The sequence below is a fragment of the Mustela putorius genome, unplaced genomic scaffold (assembly GCF_011764305.1).
Source record: "Mustela putorius furo isolate JIRA1106 unplaced genomic scaffold, ASM1176430v1.1 tig00003909_pilon_pilon_pilon, whole genome shotgun sequence".
Lineage (NCBI taxonomy): Eukaryota > Metazoa > Chordata > Mammalia > Carnivora > Mustelidae > Mustela > Mustela putorius.
Window position 1 is genome coordinate 5,636,300 of NW_025422057.1, and position 17,877 is coordinate 5,654,176.

The 17,877-nt window shown below is 49.4% G+C and overlaps 1 protein-coding gene across 2 annotated transcripts in view; it reads left to right on the forward strand.

Annotated features, from left to right (window-relative positions):
- Positions 1-720: 720 nt before the first annotated feature.
- The window catches only part of CUNH10orf90 (chromosome unknown C10orf90 homolog), a 74,811-nt gene continuing 57,654 nt past the window's right edge, over positions 721-17,877 (forward strand). For both annotated transcript variants that reach the window (XM_004751725.2, XM_045068867.1), the window contains exons 1-3: positions 721-937; positions 7,536-7,627; positions 14,934-16,014. In XM_004751725.2, coding sequence (XP_004751782.1) covers positions 892-937; positions 7,536-7,627; positions 14,934-16,014 — 1,219 coding nt within the window. In that variant the 5' untranslated portion in view covers positions 721-891. The remainder of the gene's footprint in view (positions 938-7,535; positions 7,628-14,933; positions 16,015-17,877) is intronic.

The following is a 17,877-nucleotide window of genomic DNA, read 5'->3' on the forward strand; positions in this document are numbered from 1 at the left end:
GCCTTATGGGTCAGGAATTCTCCAGCTCATCACTCGCTTCTTTTATCAGTTTTTACCTTTTTAAAAAAACAAAAACAAAAACAAAAACCCTGTTGCTAATTTTAAGCTACCTCAAATGTGGTCGGGCATAAATTATAAAACAATGTTCATTATAATTTAGTGTCAAAGGTGTTTTATTAAATTGTATGAAAACCAATTGTTCTTACAATAGCTTGCATGGTAAACAGACTATCATATTGCCCAATATTCTAGATAATCTGGTCTGCAGAATTTGGTAACATATTCAAAGTGGGCTGAACAAATTAATATTGTGATAGTTTCTGAATGTATTTTCATACTTAGGGAAATTTTAAATAGTAAAAATGCGGCTTGGCAAGTATGCTTAGGCAAGCGTGATGAACCAGAATCGTTGAAACCAGGCAAAAAATCAAGTAGTGACACAGTGGGGAGGAAGAAGAGAAGTTGGTATCTCCCTGTAGGCAGGAGAGAGAAGAGCTCTTTGTCTCGAATCTCAGTGCTCTGCAGAAACCTTTTAAATAATGGTCCTGGGAACTTTTCTGACTTGTCAGAGAAGCCTCAGATAGAAATATCAAAGTGATGACTGCTGCTGCTGCTGCTGCTAAGGAGAAATGGAACCCAGAGGGGACTTCCTGCCCCCTGCCCCTGGTTGTCATGTAAACACTCTGGTGATGTCATCACAAGTAGAACACTTGGGTTCTTCAGCCCAGGGCCGACGGTGGGAGCCTGACTCATTCCAAGAGTACTTATAGATGTAAACTGTGCCTGATTTTTCCTCCTTCTCCTCCTCCTCTGTCTTCTTCTTCTTCTTCTTCTTTTTTTTTTTTAGCCAAAAACGTCCTTGTCATTAACAGACCTTTGGAACTGAGTCAAATGTCTTTGAAATGCCAGTGGAATATGATAAAACTGTCCGAGGAAGGTATGTTGTGATTTATTCCCCCGTAGATGTAACTCATATCAAAATATAAAATAATTGGTTCCCTTGGTCAACATTCCCGAAAAAGCGTCCTGGCCAGGTGCTGGACTAGGCACGGGAGGAAGGAGATGAATAGGGCGCCCCCTCCAGACCTCGGTCCACCCAGGGAGACAGGATTGTGAACAGTTAGTTACAGACGGGCGGTGACGACAGCCCGTCAGGGGCACAGATGCAGGTTGAATTGTGTTCCCCCAAAAGATATGTTGGAGTCCTCACCCCCAGTACCTGTGAATGTCACCAAGGAAATGGAGTCCTGGTAGATAGAGTCAAGATGAGGTCAGACTGGCTTAGGGTGGGCCTTAAATGCAGGGGCTGGTGCCCTTGTACAGGGGGATTTGCAGACACAGAGACATGTGACAATGGACACAGTTGTGAGAGTTCTGTTGCCATAAGCTAAGGGACACTAAGGACAGCTGGCAACCACCAGCAGCTCACGAGAGGTGAGGGAGTGTTCTCCCCTGGGTCCTTCAGAGACAGCATGGCCCTGCCAACACCTTGATTTCAGATTTCTGGCTTCCAGAACTGAGAGAGAATAAATTCCTATTGCTACCTCGTTTGTGATCATTAGTTATGGTAGATACACCCTGGGAGAGGAGGACAGGCACCAGCACAGACTGGAGGAGCCATGCTGGGTAGGGGCAGCCCTTTCTTAGCGGAGCGGCTCCCGAGCTGAATCCAGGGGTGAGGAGTGAGCTGCGCAGGACAATTGGAAAGGTGGCCCTGAGTTCAAAGAGACACAGAAGCGGTCCAATCTGGGATGTAGCAGCAGGCTTGTTTTAAGGATTTTTAGCCTGGTCTCCGGGAGCCCCAGGAGCCCGTGCACACAAGCGCAGGTTTTTATGTGTATGTTTCCCAGGCCCTGTTCGGGGGTCGGAGGGGGGTAAGGCAAGAGCGACATCCTTTCCTGAGATATTTCAACGGAACCACTAGGTCACAAACTGGGGATGTCAAGGGGATTTGGGGGAACCAGACATGAGACGGGGCTGGTGGGGTCACCAGCTTGACTGTGACCTTGCCGAGACCAGGCCGTACTGGGGAGATTAAACAGATGGATTGAGCAGAGCCTATTTCCTGAGAGAGAACAGGCCGTGGCTTTCCGCTGGACATTGGAGAAGAGAGAAAGGAGGGGCGTGGAAGGGGACACCTCAGTTTCTATTGTGGGTGACAGGACGATGGGGACCACTGGCCGAGATACAGGATGCAGGGTTGGAAGGGGGAGGGGTGGAAGAGTTCGGCGGTGGCGGCGACTTTGGGTGAGTCGGCTGCTTCCCTTTCAAACTAGCTGAGTTTGAGGCAGGTTCGAGCTGATGCTGACCGATGAGATCCGCATCCTTCCTTGGCATTGGTTTATAGATCAGGCAAAGGCCACGATGTGTCTGAGGTTTGGCACCAGAGCCCAGAAGGGTAATAGGGGGGTCAAGAAGAGAACCCACAAAGGAAAGCCAGAAGGGAGGAAGATGGAGGACCCATCCTTCTAGAAGTCAAAGATGGAAAGATCTTCAGAGACACTGGGTAGCTCACAGCGTCCGGTCCCACAGAAGCACTAGTTCCGTTCAAATGAGATGAGTGATTCTGAGAAACATCTATTTTAAAATATCTTCAGAGGGTATTGTACGAGCATGGTGAGGGCTCTGAGCCAACGGTGGCTCCCGTAAGTCTAGAAATGAGGAAAGGCACTTAGAGTCCCGGAAGTGGGCAACCGGCTGTGCCGTCTCTGTCCCTGATGCGTGACAGAGGAAGGCAGACTGGGTGCCCACGTAGCAGACGGACGACTGGTGCCCCTCGGGGGCACGTGACTCTGATGGGGTGACCTGCAGGGCACTGTGCGATGGTGCCTGTGAGCCGTGTCCACAGTGACGACTCGAGCATCACTGGGGGCTGTGTGGGGACTGGAGGGGGTCCCTCACTCCCACCCTGTGCCTCACCAGTGGGCCACAGGGCATTCTCCAATCTGCCATGTTTTCCTGCTCATAGACTTTTCCTTAAGCCACTCCCACTTCACGCTCTTTTGCCTCAGCTGGGTCTGTGTCACCTTCCCTCAACCCCACTTCCTCCTCTGTCCAAATGCACCCCATCCTACAGGGCCATTTCAAGTGTCCCCGTCTCAAACCCTGCCAGGGTCCCTCAGTGGGCTGGGCTCTCTCGGCGGCTGGCTGAGGCCGTGGGCGGAGAGCTGCTTCCGAGCTCCCTCGGCCCCAGTCCCCTGGGTGCTTCATCCATTCCTGCTCTGGGTTCCATGCCTGACGCACATCTTCCTCCAGAGAGGAAATCTGGATTCCAGGGGTTCCAGGGTTGTCAGGCCTCATGAGCGACCTGATGCTTGCGGTCTCTGGGAAGGGGCTGGGTGGCTTCGGATGAGTGTTTCAAGCTGATGGAGACAGAATCACGTACAGTCCCTCAAGCATCTCAGCAGAGAAAACCTCTCCAGACATGCTTACGTGCTGACGACTTGCTCCCTGGGGCCAGAGGACCAGAGCTCTGGGCACCAAACACAACTGATCTGTAAATCGGCAATGAATTGTTGGCTAATTGGGATGATTTTTAAGTTTATTTGAAAATAAAAGCATGCTGGCATCCTTGGTGGCTTCATTTTAATTGAAGCCATTGGTCAAAAGTCCACTTAGATCCTCTGGAAACGGTTTTCTAAAAGCCATGGGCTGGTTTGCATCAAAAGCATGTGGTTTTCTCCTGGGGCCTCAACGTCATCACTTGTAGAAGAGCTTGTTGGCCTAAGACCAGCAGTATTCTTGGACCTGAGCTGCATCGAGTGTTCTGTAGGGCTTGCTAAAACACTGATAGCCAAGACCCACCTGAGTTACTATTCAGTAGATCTGTAGGTCAGCGGGGGGCCCTGAGAAGTTTATTTCTAACAAGCTCATCCATGATGCAGAGACGGGTGGTCTAGTAGCCCCACTTGGAAAGCCCTCACTCTTGAACAGCACTGTGAGATAGGACCCCACTGGGTTTCCAAGAAGCAGAGCCTGAGGCAGGGGTTGAAGGGCATGTGGGAGAGGGCGCTGTCCAGGAAAGGATTGTGAGAGAATTAAGGAGCCCTGACAGGGTCTCAGGTACAGTCTGGCCCTTGGGTTATACTTGGAGCATAAATAATAGAGCTTCCCTGGCTTTTGTACCCATTTTGTGCCCTTCTCTGGGCTGCTGGGGCTGTGATGACATACGCCTGCCTGGAGTATATTTGGCAGGTGCTCAGGGCTTGCCCACCCTCTGCCAGTTTCCTTTTAACCCGGACAATTTCTTGAGGCAGAGTGGACTTCATCTGCACCTGTGAGAGGTCAGGCCCAGAGCAGCTCCCACTGTGGAGAGGAGGAGGAGACCGTTCTGGACTCCTCCCGTCCTTGCGCCAGGAGGAGGACCAAGGCCAGGCGCGATCCATTCTGGTCAATGCGTTTCCTGTATTAGGGTCAGGAATCATTTTCCCGTGAAACTGTTGTGTCCCAGCTACGGGAAAAGCCAAGACTGTTGCTCTGGTTCTTGCCGACCTGCTCCTAGTGTCCCTCTCGCCCCCGGTTTTGCCTTCCTCAGAGACGCCAGTGCAGGTCACCTGAGGATGGTGGCCTTTATCGATGCTGACCACTTACGTGGTCGGCTGGGAAGGCACGGGGTGGGGGGCCGTGTCCTCACCACATGCTGGGCGCTCTGCTTAGGTCTTGACATTCACCGTCTCATGATTTCTTTTCACCACCCTAGCAGACAGGTCTTGCTTCCTCTGACACGTGAGAACAGAAGACCCTGGCCATTAAAGTAACGTACTCCAAGTTACTTAAATGGACCAAGTGGTTAGTGAAAGAGACGGATTTGAATCAGGGTCTTCCTTTCCAGATTCTATGCATTTAACCATGCATCTCACTTCCTCATATCTTTTGAGGTCGTTATGTCAGGTACCCTCCTGTATGGCTTTAGTCCTACCTCATTTTCACTCAAAACTCGGTTCATGGCTCTGAGTTACACGTTTACTGGTTTTGGAAATTCTCACACATACTGAAAATTTTCTTTTAATGTTGCAATCATGTGGCTCATAAGTTTTTGTTTCCTTTCTTTCAATAAACAGCCCATTGTAAGTGCTTATACTTGTTTGCTACATAGACTTTATAGTTGTTGTTTTAAAGGCCCTACATTTCATCCAGTGCCTCTACCTCAGTCTCCCCAGGTGGTCTGTGATGGGCATCACAGTGGTGCCCCCAAATCTGTCCATGTCCCCGGAATCGGTGGACATATCACCTTTCATGGCAAAAGGGACTTTGCAGATCAAAGAACCTCGAGATGGGACAACTCTCCGGGGTGATCCGTGGGCCCAGTCGAGTCACAGTGGTCTCAGGAGGAGGGAATATGGAGGGTCAGAGAGAAGAGATGGTGGAAGCAGAGTTTGACGTGGGGCCGGGAGCCTAGGAAAGCCAGCTGTCCCTTGAAGCTGGAAAAGGCAAGGAAACAGATCTTCCTTAGAGCCTCCCAAAGAGTGCGGCCAGCTGAGACCTTGCCCTGAGCCCCGTGAGATGTGCCCTGGGCATCTGACCTCCAGAACTATAAGATATCACGTCTGTGGTGTTGAAGCCTTCAAGATGGTGACCACTGAGGCAGCAGCCACAGGCCACCAATGCACAGCCCCTGCTTTTCTGACCTCGGTGCCATTCCTCCTCCCCACAGGGGTGAGGCCACTTCCCTGGAGCTGTTGTTCACCCCATGTCGTCGTGCGCTGGGTATCATGCTGAGGGCTAGTGAGTTAGGCCTGTTCGTCTTTTCTAGCCCCTCTATAAAGGTGGCTTCCTTGTCATCTCCACATCCCAGCAAGGAGCCAAGGGATGCTGAGGGACTGGCCCAAAGCCACAGCTGTCGCTAGAGATGCTGCAACTGAGTGCGGTCTGCCACTAGTGACCCTCTGGGCCCGGGGTGGGAGGTGGTGTCACCTTGGTGATGCACACGAACAGTCACAAGCAGTGTGGTTTGTCAGGTATTAACCCCAGGTCGCTCCCCGGGCCACGGACTTTACCCACACGTGCCTCAGTGCCTTAGAGACAAGGCTGGGCAGGAGCAGTTCCCTGCATTTTGTGGCCGAAGAAACCCCGAGACGATGAGTAACCCACGAACTGCATGTGAACTTGGGGCTGGGCTGGGCTGGGCTGGGCTGTAGCCGGGGCCTCGCTGGCCCCTAGCCGGTGCTGACTTCAGAGTTCTTAGCACGATGCCACCTGACTGGAGCCAGGAGATTTCCATCTTCATCAGCTTTATTGTCAGCTCATCATGACATATCGACTCTGCACAAAATCCATGGGATCTTTCAGGTCTCGTATTGGCGCTTCATGGAAAGTAATCTGTGTCCATCATCTCGGATGCCGCCCGCTGTCAATCAGTAACGGGCAGAGGGAGAGGCACAGGCACACGTGCGGGGTGAAGCTGGTGGGGGCTCTGTCGTCACCCAAGGGCGAGGGGAGACAGGAGAAGCCTTTGGATGGGTCAAGAGGGACCCTTGAAATTCCCACAAGCCATGTCCCGACTCCTTGCAAACCTGCCAAACATAAAAATACTATAGCCTATCAGTTCTTCCAGAAAATGCTTTGAATTATTATAAAATGCTTTAAATTGAGTTATTTGAATCTAGGTAAAATTTTAATGAATATTCTCATGAGTTGATGAAGACAGAACTCTAACTTACGGATGTACTTCTTAAAGCTCCTTTTTGTAGGCTCTGGAAAATTCACTTTCCCCAAAATATCCATGTTATGAGGACGGCATTGTCACCAGGGCTCCAGAGAACGGGCCCCACAGACTCTGCTCTCTACCTCCTGTGTTTGCACACATCCCTGCATTAGCAGCAGCAGGTGTCCAGGCGGATCATAAGGCTGCTGGGTTGTGGGTCCTAGCCAGTGCTCCATGAGGAGTGCAAGGTGGGTTTGTTGGATCAAGGAGTCCACATCACCCATCGTTAGGAACTCGTGGGTAGTAGGGTGGGAACTGGAATCCAGGTTCATAATTCTTGGCCACCAGCTGTGTGCCCTTGGACCTGATGATATCCTGGGCATTCAGGGAGGCAGGTGTCTCTGTGGAGGGCTGTCCACAGGGTCTCACTTATCCCTGTAGTATGATCACAAAATTATCCCCAGCTCTTCCAAAGCAGCATCAATATCCACGTCCGGGCCACTCATGGCTCCTTCAAGTACTGTGGGATTAAGAGATTGGATGAAAGTTGGTCTTATGTTTCAGCCTTTCTTAATTCTAGTGGTGTCGGGAACCTCTTCGATGTGATTTTCTCTCCTGCTGGGATGAGGGAGAATGTGAGCAGTCCAAACTTGTTCAACTCTTACTGAATCTAGGAACATAAACAACTGTGTGGAAGAAGGAATCTTGCAGCTTAATTGTAAAATAATAATAAAATCAGAGAGCCCAAATCAGGGAGTGGAATGCATGAGGGAAATGTACGAGGATTCACCCCATACCTGAGTAGGTGACCTGAAACTTTATAGGAGAGTTATAGATTCCATTGTATCCTTTCTTATACTAAAAAGTAGCAATATTGTCTCCTTTTGTCTAGGATTACGGGACAAGCAGTACTGTACAAACAATCAGATTGCCCTTAAAAATCTTCAGTCTGATGTTACAGAGAAGAAATCTGACTTCACCGAGGTAACTTTTTTCTAACTTTTTCCTAACTTCTCAAGTAGTCAGCAAAATGCGGCCAACTATAAAACACAATCATTGGCCTGTTTATGATGTGTTTGCATTTTATTTTGTTTAGTCAAAACCGAATTAAGGCAGCAGAAAATCTAACCATCGATGACTAAGACTTGTTACATTAAAATATGCACTGTAAATTTAATTATTCTTTTAGAATCTTCATCAACAATTTGTAAATTTGCAGTATCGTACGGGAGCATGGTGATTGAATCTCAATTTTAAACTAAAATTAATCTGCTGGAGAGAGACAGAATGATGCCATGCAGCACTTGGAAGGTGAAGAAGAGATAATTGGAAATCTAACAAGCTAGTGTGCATTGTTGTAGCTGCGAAAAGCATCACTTGTCTGAAATAGGGAGAAAATTAGAGGTCATATTTATAAAAGGAAGAGTTTCTGATTCCAGAGAACAAAGCACTCTGTACGCAGGGGTTAGTATTGCCGATGCGTCCCACGCCAGGTTCTGGCGCATTGACCGCCTCATTGCACCCCTCCCACAATGCCGGGAAGGAGGTGTTATCATTAGACCCATTTTGCAGGTCAGAAAAGTAAAGCAGTAGCTGCAGTAGTTGACTTGCCCTGAAGCTCCCAGCTCATTAGCTGTCAGGCTCCGGAGCTTCTGTTGTGGTTCTTCTTCTTCTTAAGATTTTATTTATTTATTTATTTATTTATTTGAGAGCGCGCGTGAGAGAGGGCGGGCCAGCGGGAGAAGCGGCGGAATCCATCCCTCGACTCCAGGATCATGACCCGAGCCAAAGGCAGACCCTTCACCGACTGAGCCACCCAGTTGCCCCAGAGCGTCTGTTTGTATCTTGCTCTAAAGGGCTGGTGTAGAGGAAGGCTCATTCCAGTTAACAGATTGTGAAATGTGGACTTTCTGCCTGAAGGAATCATCCAGGGGACAAATGGATAATCTGCTGCCATCTTCTATGATTCTGAGAGATTGTGGGATTAGAAGAGTCGATGCCTCATGACAGATAAAAGTGGCAAGGATATCTGTAAAAAACTGTCCCCCCAAAATGCTTGTCTTGGGTATTACCCTTTGATTTAGCTCTGCATTTAGTGAAGCCCAGAGACCCCAGGCCTGAACTCCCACACGTTGCCGAAAAGATGCTATTCTGGGTGTGAGATCTAGTCATCAATACTTAAGATATTTCTGTCAAGCTCTTTCGTTGTGGAAGCACCGAGCTCACTGTCTGAAGACGTAAAGATGCCCGGCTATGACTCATCTGTTTCCAGGGAGCAGGAGCCAGACTCTCAGGTCGCGGGGGGGTGGGGGGAATGAGCAGGAGGAACAGTGGGCCCCTGAGAACCACCCCTGGAGGGAGGTACCCAGTTAAGAAGGGAACGATAATGATGAAGTTGATTGCTACTCTATTTTTTAAGCTTTTATTTATTTATTTGAGAGAGAGAGAGTGCGTGCAAGAGAGAGTGAGCAGGGGGAAAGGGAGAAGCGGACTCTCCGCTGAGCAGGCTTGATCCCAAGACTTTGGGATCACGATCCCAGCCAAAGGCAGATGCTTCACCACTGAGCCACCCAGGTGCCCCGGTTGCTGCTCTTTTTAAGAAAGATGCCAACTGAAGGTCTTTCCCACTTGTTTTTCACACTGAGCTGACAAGTTCCAGCATTTTCCTGTTGATGTTAAAATTTGGTTATTAGTGATCTAGATCTTTGGGGCCATGCAGCTGGGTCTCTCGAACACACACACACACACACAGAGTCATTTTCTGTGACTGAATTAAATAACTCCCAGAAAGCACACCTTCTAAACTTCTGCTTTGGAATGATCTGGACCATCTACTTCGATCGTGTCAGTACTATGACTTTCAAATTTCCCTCCTAACTTTGAGCTTTTAAAGCTCGTCCCCGTGTGTGTGTTATAAGGATGCTGTAAGATGATGAAGCGCTCGGAATGGATGCCCTTCGTTTGTAACTGCCATAAATCTCCGCCTCTCCGTGCAAGCCCGTGCACGATTGATCACTTTTTCTTTCAAAACTCTTCGAAGCTGTAGAAATGATATGCAGGCTCTTCTTCAACCAAGTGATTATTTAAAAGGGATGAAATATGGAACAGGGTTTTCATCTTTGCAAAAACAACGTTTAAATCTCCTGATAACAAAAGTAATGGCATCTCCACGTGGACACTTAGGAAAATATAGAAATATACAAGTAAGAAAATTTATATATATTTCATTCCCTTCTTTTTCCCATGCAATTTTTTTTACATAAAACTATAGTGTTTATCAACTTTTACAGCTCTCTTTTATTACATAACATTCCATCACAAGCAATTTCCCATGGCATTTAAATTCTTTGTAATCTTTATTTTTAATTTCTATGGAATACGATGCAGTTGTGCCTACCATGATTTACTTGCCCGAACCCCTTTTAAAAGACATTTGGATTCTTTCCAGCTTTTCACTGTTGTGCATGACACTGCACTGAGTCCTTTGGTTTCTGGTAAGTGCATGGAAAGAGACAAAAGTTTCAGAACAGAGATGGAGAAAAGCTCCAATTCTTCCATCGGTCTCAAAACGGTCTTCCCCTAGTGCTACGTATCAGAGTGAACTCACACATTTGAAAGCACTCTTACATGCATGACGAAATGCCACTAGGTTGACAGATTGCTTAGTAGTGATGATGATGCTGGACGTACTAAAAAGGAGTCAAGCATGCTTGCAGCTCGTGCGGTGGGGACTGGAGAGAGGATCTGGGCAGACAGGGGGCCAAGGAATCATCTGGCAAACATAGTTGTGGGCTGCAGAGTGACCACGGAAAAGGGAAGAATTGTCAAGTGGAGAAAAATATAGATTTCAAAGCCACAGGTTGGATTAGATGCTTATCCTTTCGAGAAATAAATTGCTACAGAAATGGATGCGTCCTCATCCCAGTGGCTCAGGATCTGATTTCTCCGACCATCCGCCGCTTATCTCTTTCTTCCTTCAATTTATGAAATGGTGCCTTTATAGTAAAATACCATAAGGCATAAATATAAAGTTAAAAACAGTCAATAAAATGCATAAAACTAGGAAAGCGGTTACCAGACTCACACAATCATGTCTGAAACATTTAAAAAAAATCAATATCTTAAAGCGGCATTTATGAGAAAAAATGTACATAGGCGAGTGCTGTATGAGGATGGTCAGGAAATGGGTGATTTATTGCCACGGCGAGACAGAAAATCCCACACTTCATTTGACCTTCTTCTGACCTTGAATGTTCTACGTTAAATGCAAGATTATTTTCTTTTTAAATCAAATCTTCTATCAGCTAATCTTATTTTAGATAAAAGATACCTTTCTTCCCCCCCACCCCCCCAAAGCTGTGTTCAGTTAACCCAATAGAAAGAACAGATGGAGGGGCATCCTGAAATAGCTTCATTGGGAAAGATATTTGATGTGAAGAAAGTGATCTCTCTCTTTTTTTTAAAGTTGCCCGGCTTTAAAAGTAGTGGGCCAAGTCGGGGACATCAAACAGATCCTCTGTCTCTTCTCTTTCTTGGCGTCCCAGCCCCAGAAGAAGAGCAGGACACAAAGTGCTACATTGTAGTTTGCCGTGGGCCATCTCCCCCACTCCGAATGCATGTGTGGATGTCCTGACTCCCAGCACCTCAGAGTGTGACTGTGTTCTGAGCCAGAATCTTTAAAGAGGTCACTCCGGTTAAATGAGGACATTAGGGTGGGCCTTATCCAGTATGACCGATGCCCTTACAAGAGGAGGACGTTAGGACATGGTCACACACTGAGGGAGAAAAATGTGAAGCCACGGGGAGAAGACTCAGAGGAAGCCAGTCCTGTCGGCTCCTTGATCTCCGACATCCGGCCTCCAGAACTGGGACAAAATAAAATGTCTGTTTTTAAGTCACCCAGACTGTGGCACTTTGTTCTGGCAGCCCAGAGTTTTAAGAGGTTGGAATTTATCTGTCATGATTTAATGGATTTTGATGAGAAAATAGGATCTGATTAACAGAACTTCCCCTACAAGAGTAGGATTCGTGTTTTGACGAGCAAAGCATACAGTGTTTCCTTTTTAATTTCTCTCAGTCTGTCGGTTGGGGCTTTTTCCAAAACCGAGTGTAAACATCTCAGGAAAAAAACCGCAGTAAAATGTAACCAGTAATCCCAGTCCTGACAATTTGGTTGCCTGCTTGGCGTTCTCTCCCACTTAACTCCGTGGGGCCAAGAACTTGCCTCCGTTTCCTGTAGTAGGAGCTCAATAGATCTGATGAGTTCATGGATAAATGGGTTGATGAGGACTCTGTGCTAGAATGACAGAATTTACATCTCGAAAGCTTCCGTTCACAATGACAAGATTTCAACGTCATTGGGTATGGAACAGGCCATTTCCATTTGTGTAATTCAAATAAACACAAATGTGTTCATTGTAAATACTCCCTCACTCACCCAGAGGTTTGAGTCCACCAGACATCCTCCGATTTCTGCTAAATCCCAGAAAGAGTCATACCCTGCCGTGACGTATCAAGTCCATGTTTTGGGAGGTACTTTTGCGTCCTTCCTAGTTTCTGGTTTCCAGAACTTCCTGGTAAGGTGGGGGAGGTAAACAGACTTTCCTTCAGGACTGGGCTTCTACCTGCATCTCCTCCCTCGGGAACAGCTTCAGGACTGAGTTCAGATGGAACTCAATTCCCCCGCTTCAGACTTGAGTTCAGATTCAAGTCCTTGTTGTTCTTCCTTCGTCTGTTTGCATGTGATGGACTCAAAGTCCGCTACACCAGCCAGGCCCAAGGCGATGAGATGGTGGGTGAATCCCTATCCTATCCTTCCGGGCCTCTAGGGCCTCCTACACTGGCGCCTGAAACCGCCAATGGGGCCCCAGGGCGTCCCTCCGGCGTGTGCTCAGGGAGAGACTCCAGGAGGTCTGAGTCCTGGCCTGGCATTCCTTCTTCCCTATCTGCAGAAAATCACCTGGAAGGTGGTTAAAAACAGAGCTGCTTGGCCTTATCCCAGAGATCCTGATTCACCCTAGGTCTAGAGGAGGGGAAGGAAGGGTCCAGAAATCTGCATTTTTAACTCTCCCTGCACCAGGTTTTTTTTACGCAAGTGGCCACTGGCCCAAACTTGGGGAAACATTACTATACAGTATAAAATAAGACCAACACAGCACACTTTCCAAGAGGAATATTTGCTTTTTCTTTCAAAGACCTGTGTCAAAGGAATTCCTACCAAGTGCAATTATGCACCTGGTAGGATACGCGGGCAAATTATTATCAGAACTAAATTTAACGAGTGAGGGACTGTGTACCGAGTCAAACTGCCTGGGGTAGATGCCAGGTGCCTTTCACTGTTCTCCATTGTAAAGCACAGCCGTGGAGAGCCTCCTAGAAAGGAGAGGGAGGTGCCTCAGAAGCCCCTGGGGCTGCTTCACCTGCCTGCTGTAATCACCCCAGAGGAGAAAATGGGATGCCTGGCCCCACCCCAGGGCTTCTGATGCCCTTGGTCGGGGGCTGAGGTTCTACAAGCTCCCACGTTGTTAGTGTAATGAGACACGCTGAGGGGAGACGCTCCCATCTTGAAAGAGGCTTCAAGCAGAGCCTGGCACTCGCTAGCCACCTGGGAAAGGGTAGCCCGTGATAGTCAGATTTTTTTTATAAGACGAAGGGACATTTAAGACGACTCTCTTTCTTCTTCACCCATCTCTGGGTATCTTTTGAATTTGCAACTTCCCATGTACCTTAAAAATCTCACCGAGTGTCAGGTGATAGGGATTTTGATGAAAAACAGGACAAAAAAAAAAAAAAAAAAAGGAAAAACTGAGAAGTTGACCACCTTCCCGTGGCTAGGAGTCAGAATGCAGTGCGCCTTGGCTGCTAAGGTCCCATGGGCCGGCCACCCATCACATGTCCAGGTGGAGGAAAGCATGACCTTAGTGGCATAAGTGAGTGCTAATCCTTCTCTGAAGAAAAGAAAAATTTGTGCTTTCGCATCACATCTAAGGAAAAGAGAACGATTATCTCTTCTCAAACACAAGCCCTTCCCCTCTTTCGAAAGACCAGCAGCTGGAGGTTTTCAGAGTGGGCTCACTGGACCGCCTGCATCTGAATCACCGGATCTTGGTTAAAACGCAGTTTGGAGCCCCAGCCACAGGCCTACAGGATCAGAAGCCCTGGAGCCCCGGGAACCTGTAGTTGTTAACATTCCAGGTGGTTCTCAGGCCCATTATGGAGTGAGAATTCCTTCATCCTTGCCGAGCCTCAGTTAAGCCTCCAGGCTTCTCCTGAAGGCTCTGCTCCCGGTGGGGCTCCTGGTGAGGGTTGAGCTGTTCCCCGGTTATTTCCGGTCTTGTGCTGTTCCAGGCAAGAGTTTGTTTTAAGCAGGTAGAATACTGAGATTCAAAATGGGGGCCTGCTACCCTGGGAGCATTCTCCGTTCAGCCGCCCGTGTGGCTTCCTGCAGTGTCTTACACATACATGTACAAAAAACAAAACCAGGAGGAAACAACTCGTCCTCCCGGTGCTGACCTGGTCAGAGGCTTTATTAAAAGTCTCAGCACACTGTTTTGGACACACTAGCAGTTTACTGTTAGGACACAGATCTGCTGATAAGGGAGCATGGAACACCTCGATCCCTCTACTGGACAGAAGCCGTGGCTGTGCCCCTGAGCGTTGAAAGGCAAACCACATCTGTCCCGTCCAGCTGCTTCCTGATTCTGATTCTCCTGGTCTCTGTGTTAATTTAGTTCAGCCTGGGTGTTTGATTGCCTGTGTGCCACTACCTCGGATTCGACCCCCACCGTGGCAGGCACGGGGAGCCACTGAACCCTACTGTGAATCAGCAAAGGTAGAGGATTGTGTTAGGGGGTTGGGGACGTAGGCAGAGAGGCCTTGGCTGACCTCACCACCAGTGCTATCTCATCTCCCACAGAAGCCCTTGTCCCAAGTCCCAGCCCTGCTCCAGAATTCCCCTTCCCTCCCCCTTGAGGCTGTGGACCTGTTTTCAGGTGCTCCCAGGCCTGGTGAAGGTGATTATTGGAATCTGATGGCCCCCCTCGACACAAACATCGTTAAATAAACCGAGAATAGACACCCAGCGCAGAGAACCAATCCCTGGGTCAGAAGAATGCTTCCAGGTGGATCCGGGTTTCCCGCCGTCCGAGCGCGCGGAGGTGGAGTCAGCTGCGGGGTAGAAGGCCTCGGCCGAGCACAGGGTTCTGGGACGTCCTCTTGGCCCTAGAAAGGGAGTTGGCTGCCTGCCTTGCGATAGGCCGTGTGCGTAACTGCCGTCTTTTCCCGTTTGCAGGGGACTCTGGCATCGCAAAACACAGAAATGATCTCCTCCCTAGACATCTCACAGCTGATTGATGAGAGTAAATCGAAGGTGGACCGGGCCGCGCTGCTCGTGCCCTGCACCCCGGCTCTGCACGCGCATCCGGCCCGGCCGTCGCGGGGGAGCCGCCCCGGGGTCTGCATCGGCCGCGCGTTCGGCCTCCTCCCGGGCGGGCTGGGCACGCCGACGCCGGCCGCGGGGCCAGGACCGGACACGGAGCCGCCGCGCAGCCCGAAGCCGGGCAGCGGCCCCCAGAGGGGCTTCGCGTCCATCACCATCACCGCCAGGCGCGTGGGCGCCCCGGCCAGCCCCGCGGCGTGGGCGGCCGTGCGGGACCCGCGGTGCCCCGAGTGCCGGGCCCAGGGCGCTCCGCGTCGGCACCAGGGACCGTTCGCCTGCGCGGATTTCTCCAGAAACGGCTCAGTGATGAGGCTGAGGGTGCCCGAGACGGACCCCCGGCTGTGCGGGGGTCCCCAGTACTGGATCGCCGATGTGGACAGCCGGGAGAGCAGCTTTCCTCCGGGCGCCGCGCGGTCGGGAGAGGGGCCGCTGGTGTTCAGCTCCTGCGTCCAGGTCAGGGTGACCCAGCCGTGCCCGAATTCCACTTACTATCTAGACCGGTCCCTCTCCGTCCCCGTGGAGCAGCCCCAGCTTGCGGGCCCCCAAATGCACAGGTCGGTCCTGTCGCTCAACCTCAAGTGCAGTTCACACGGACCGACAGCAGATGGCGCAGGCGGCCCGGCTAACGCGGGGCCCCGGAGCGGCGCCGGGGAGCCCGCAATCCCGGAGGGAAACCAGAGCCCTCTAGGCCCTCGCTGGAACCCAGGTCTGCAAGGAAGCTTCTTGCAGGAAATCCCGTCCTTGGAGCAGGTGCCTCTGGGGCCCCGCACCTGTCCTTGGAGGGGCTCACGTCTGTTGGAAAAGCAAGGATTCTCAAGTGCGGCCGTTCACCAGGTCACTGGAAGAAAAGGGAGAGAAGACGACAGGACCACTACCGGTGGTGGGGGCGGCAGCCAACTGTCCATCCACATTCCCGGCTGGAGTTACACAGCAGGTGAGTGACAGTCTTGGGAAGTGGGGCCGCCAAATACAGACCCCCAGCCGGCAGGTCGTCTGTGCGAGTCCCCCCCGCCCTGCCAAGGTGGACGGTGAGTTTCTTCTGCATGACTTATTCCAAGAGGCCGTTCTCAGAAGCATCCTCTCTCTGCTCTGCTCTGAATTGGCCATTGGCAGGTATAGATTCTGAGGGACCTTCCCTCAAGGTTTTGTTTCCAACAATAGCTCCAGATCCTGTAATGTCATGAGCAGGAAACTATGGCCCCACATGAAGTTCTTTTAGGCCCATATGACTCCAAAGGAGGGAGAAGAAGAAAAAGTGCTGTCCATGCCCAGAGGTTTCGTGTGTCTTGTCTGAACATCTGGATGTCTGGAAGGGTCCACAGTCTTGCTCTGCTTTGCCTTTCCCTCCAACGGCTGGCATTAGGGATCGCTCTTAGAAATATTGTGTAAATGGAGTTTACGGGTCTGGGGGGCGATGGTTCATAATTATGGGAAATTTTCAAAAAGAGGCGAGTTGGCAGGGAGAGCCAAAAAGCAAAACAGCAGTTTTCTGGGGCATCTGGACTAGAATTTGTTGCTGTTTTTGTCATTGCCAAGACAAGGCAGACTTCCCAGGGTGAGCAGCCCTGGGCACCCTTTACCTTTTTTAGGAGACCAGGATGAGGGAAGCAGGGCTGAACCTGAACCCAGGTTCCTTTCTCTGGATAAACTTCCAGTTTTCAGTTCTACTTTCTAGAAGAGACTGTGATTTATGAATTAGTGACTTTCCATTTGGGGGAAATATTTAAAGATAATAGCAGTAAAACTGGAAATGCAGCATACGTACAGTAATTTCATAGTGTAATTTTTGTCCATTAAGGCTTTATTAATTAATAAAAATGACTGTAAAACATTTTAAGCTATAATGTATGTAGAAATGGTCAGTGATGTAATTAATTTTAACAAGTGTGTATATATTGAATGCGCAGAGATTTTTAAGGCAATTTGACATGGCTTTCAGGTTGATTAGACCATTGAAATGCCTCGGAGTCCTACAAGACTTCATGCAAAAAAGGAGGATGTGAGCCCTTCTCAGTGTTGCAAAGATGGGCCTCAGTCTAGTATTTTTAAGAAATCGCTCAAGTCTGCCACTCTCTCTTCCTCATCGATGAACATTCTGGAAATGTACAACCGACATTGTTGTATGCCTACCACCCCCACCCCCACTGAAGCCTATCCTCATCTTCATGTTGGGTTCCATGGTGTGAAATAATCATTTGGATTTACGGCACTTTGACCAAAGGATCTTTAAAAATCACTAGAGTTGGGTCCCAAACATTGATTTCAGAGGAGAGGAACATGAGCAGAGAAAATCCCCACCCCACCCTAACTTATTTTGGCTTTGGTGCAGAGAATATACTTGATTTTGATTTTGTGGAACGACTGGCCATGTAACTGGTGTTCTTAGGCAGAGTACTGAATTCATTCTACTTCCCATGGGCCGACTTCCCTCAGAATCACTCCAGATCCCAAGGATTCCATGAGGAGGATTCGAGTGGTTCTGAATCGTGTGGGTCATTCTATCACTTGAGGAAAGATATTCACCAAGGCCAGGCCACCTTTTTGAGAGTTGCTGATGCATGATTTTCTCGTGCCATTAGGGTGGACAAGACAACCCTAATTCTCGGAGCCTGTTTCCTCATCTGGGCGGCTAGAGAACCAGTGTGTTTGGGGTTCTCGAAGGTCCTCTCTAGCTTGAAGAAAGCTCTGCCCCATTTGCCTGAGGTGAATCTGTGAGGGAGAGTGTCCGTGTGACGGTGGGTCCTCAGTCGTCAAGCTCAAGACCACGGAAAGCTGGAACTCACCATTTTGGGCACAC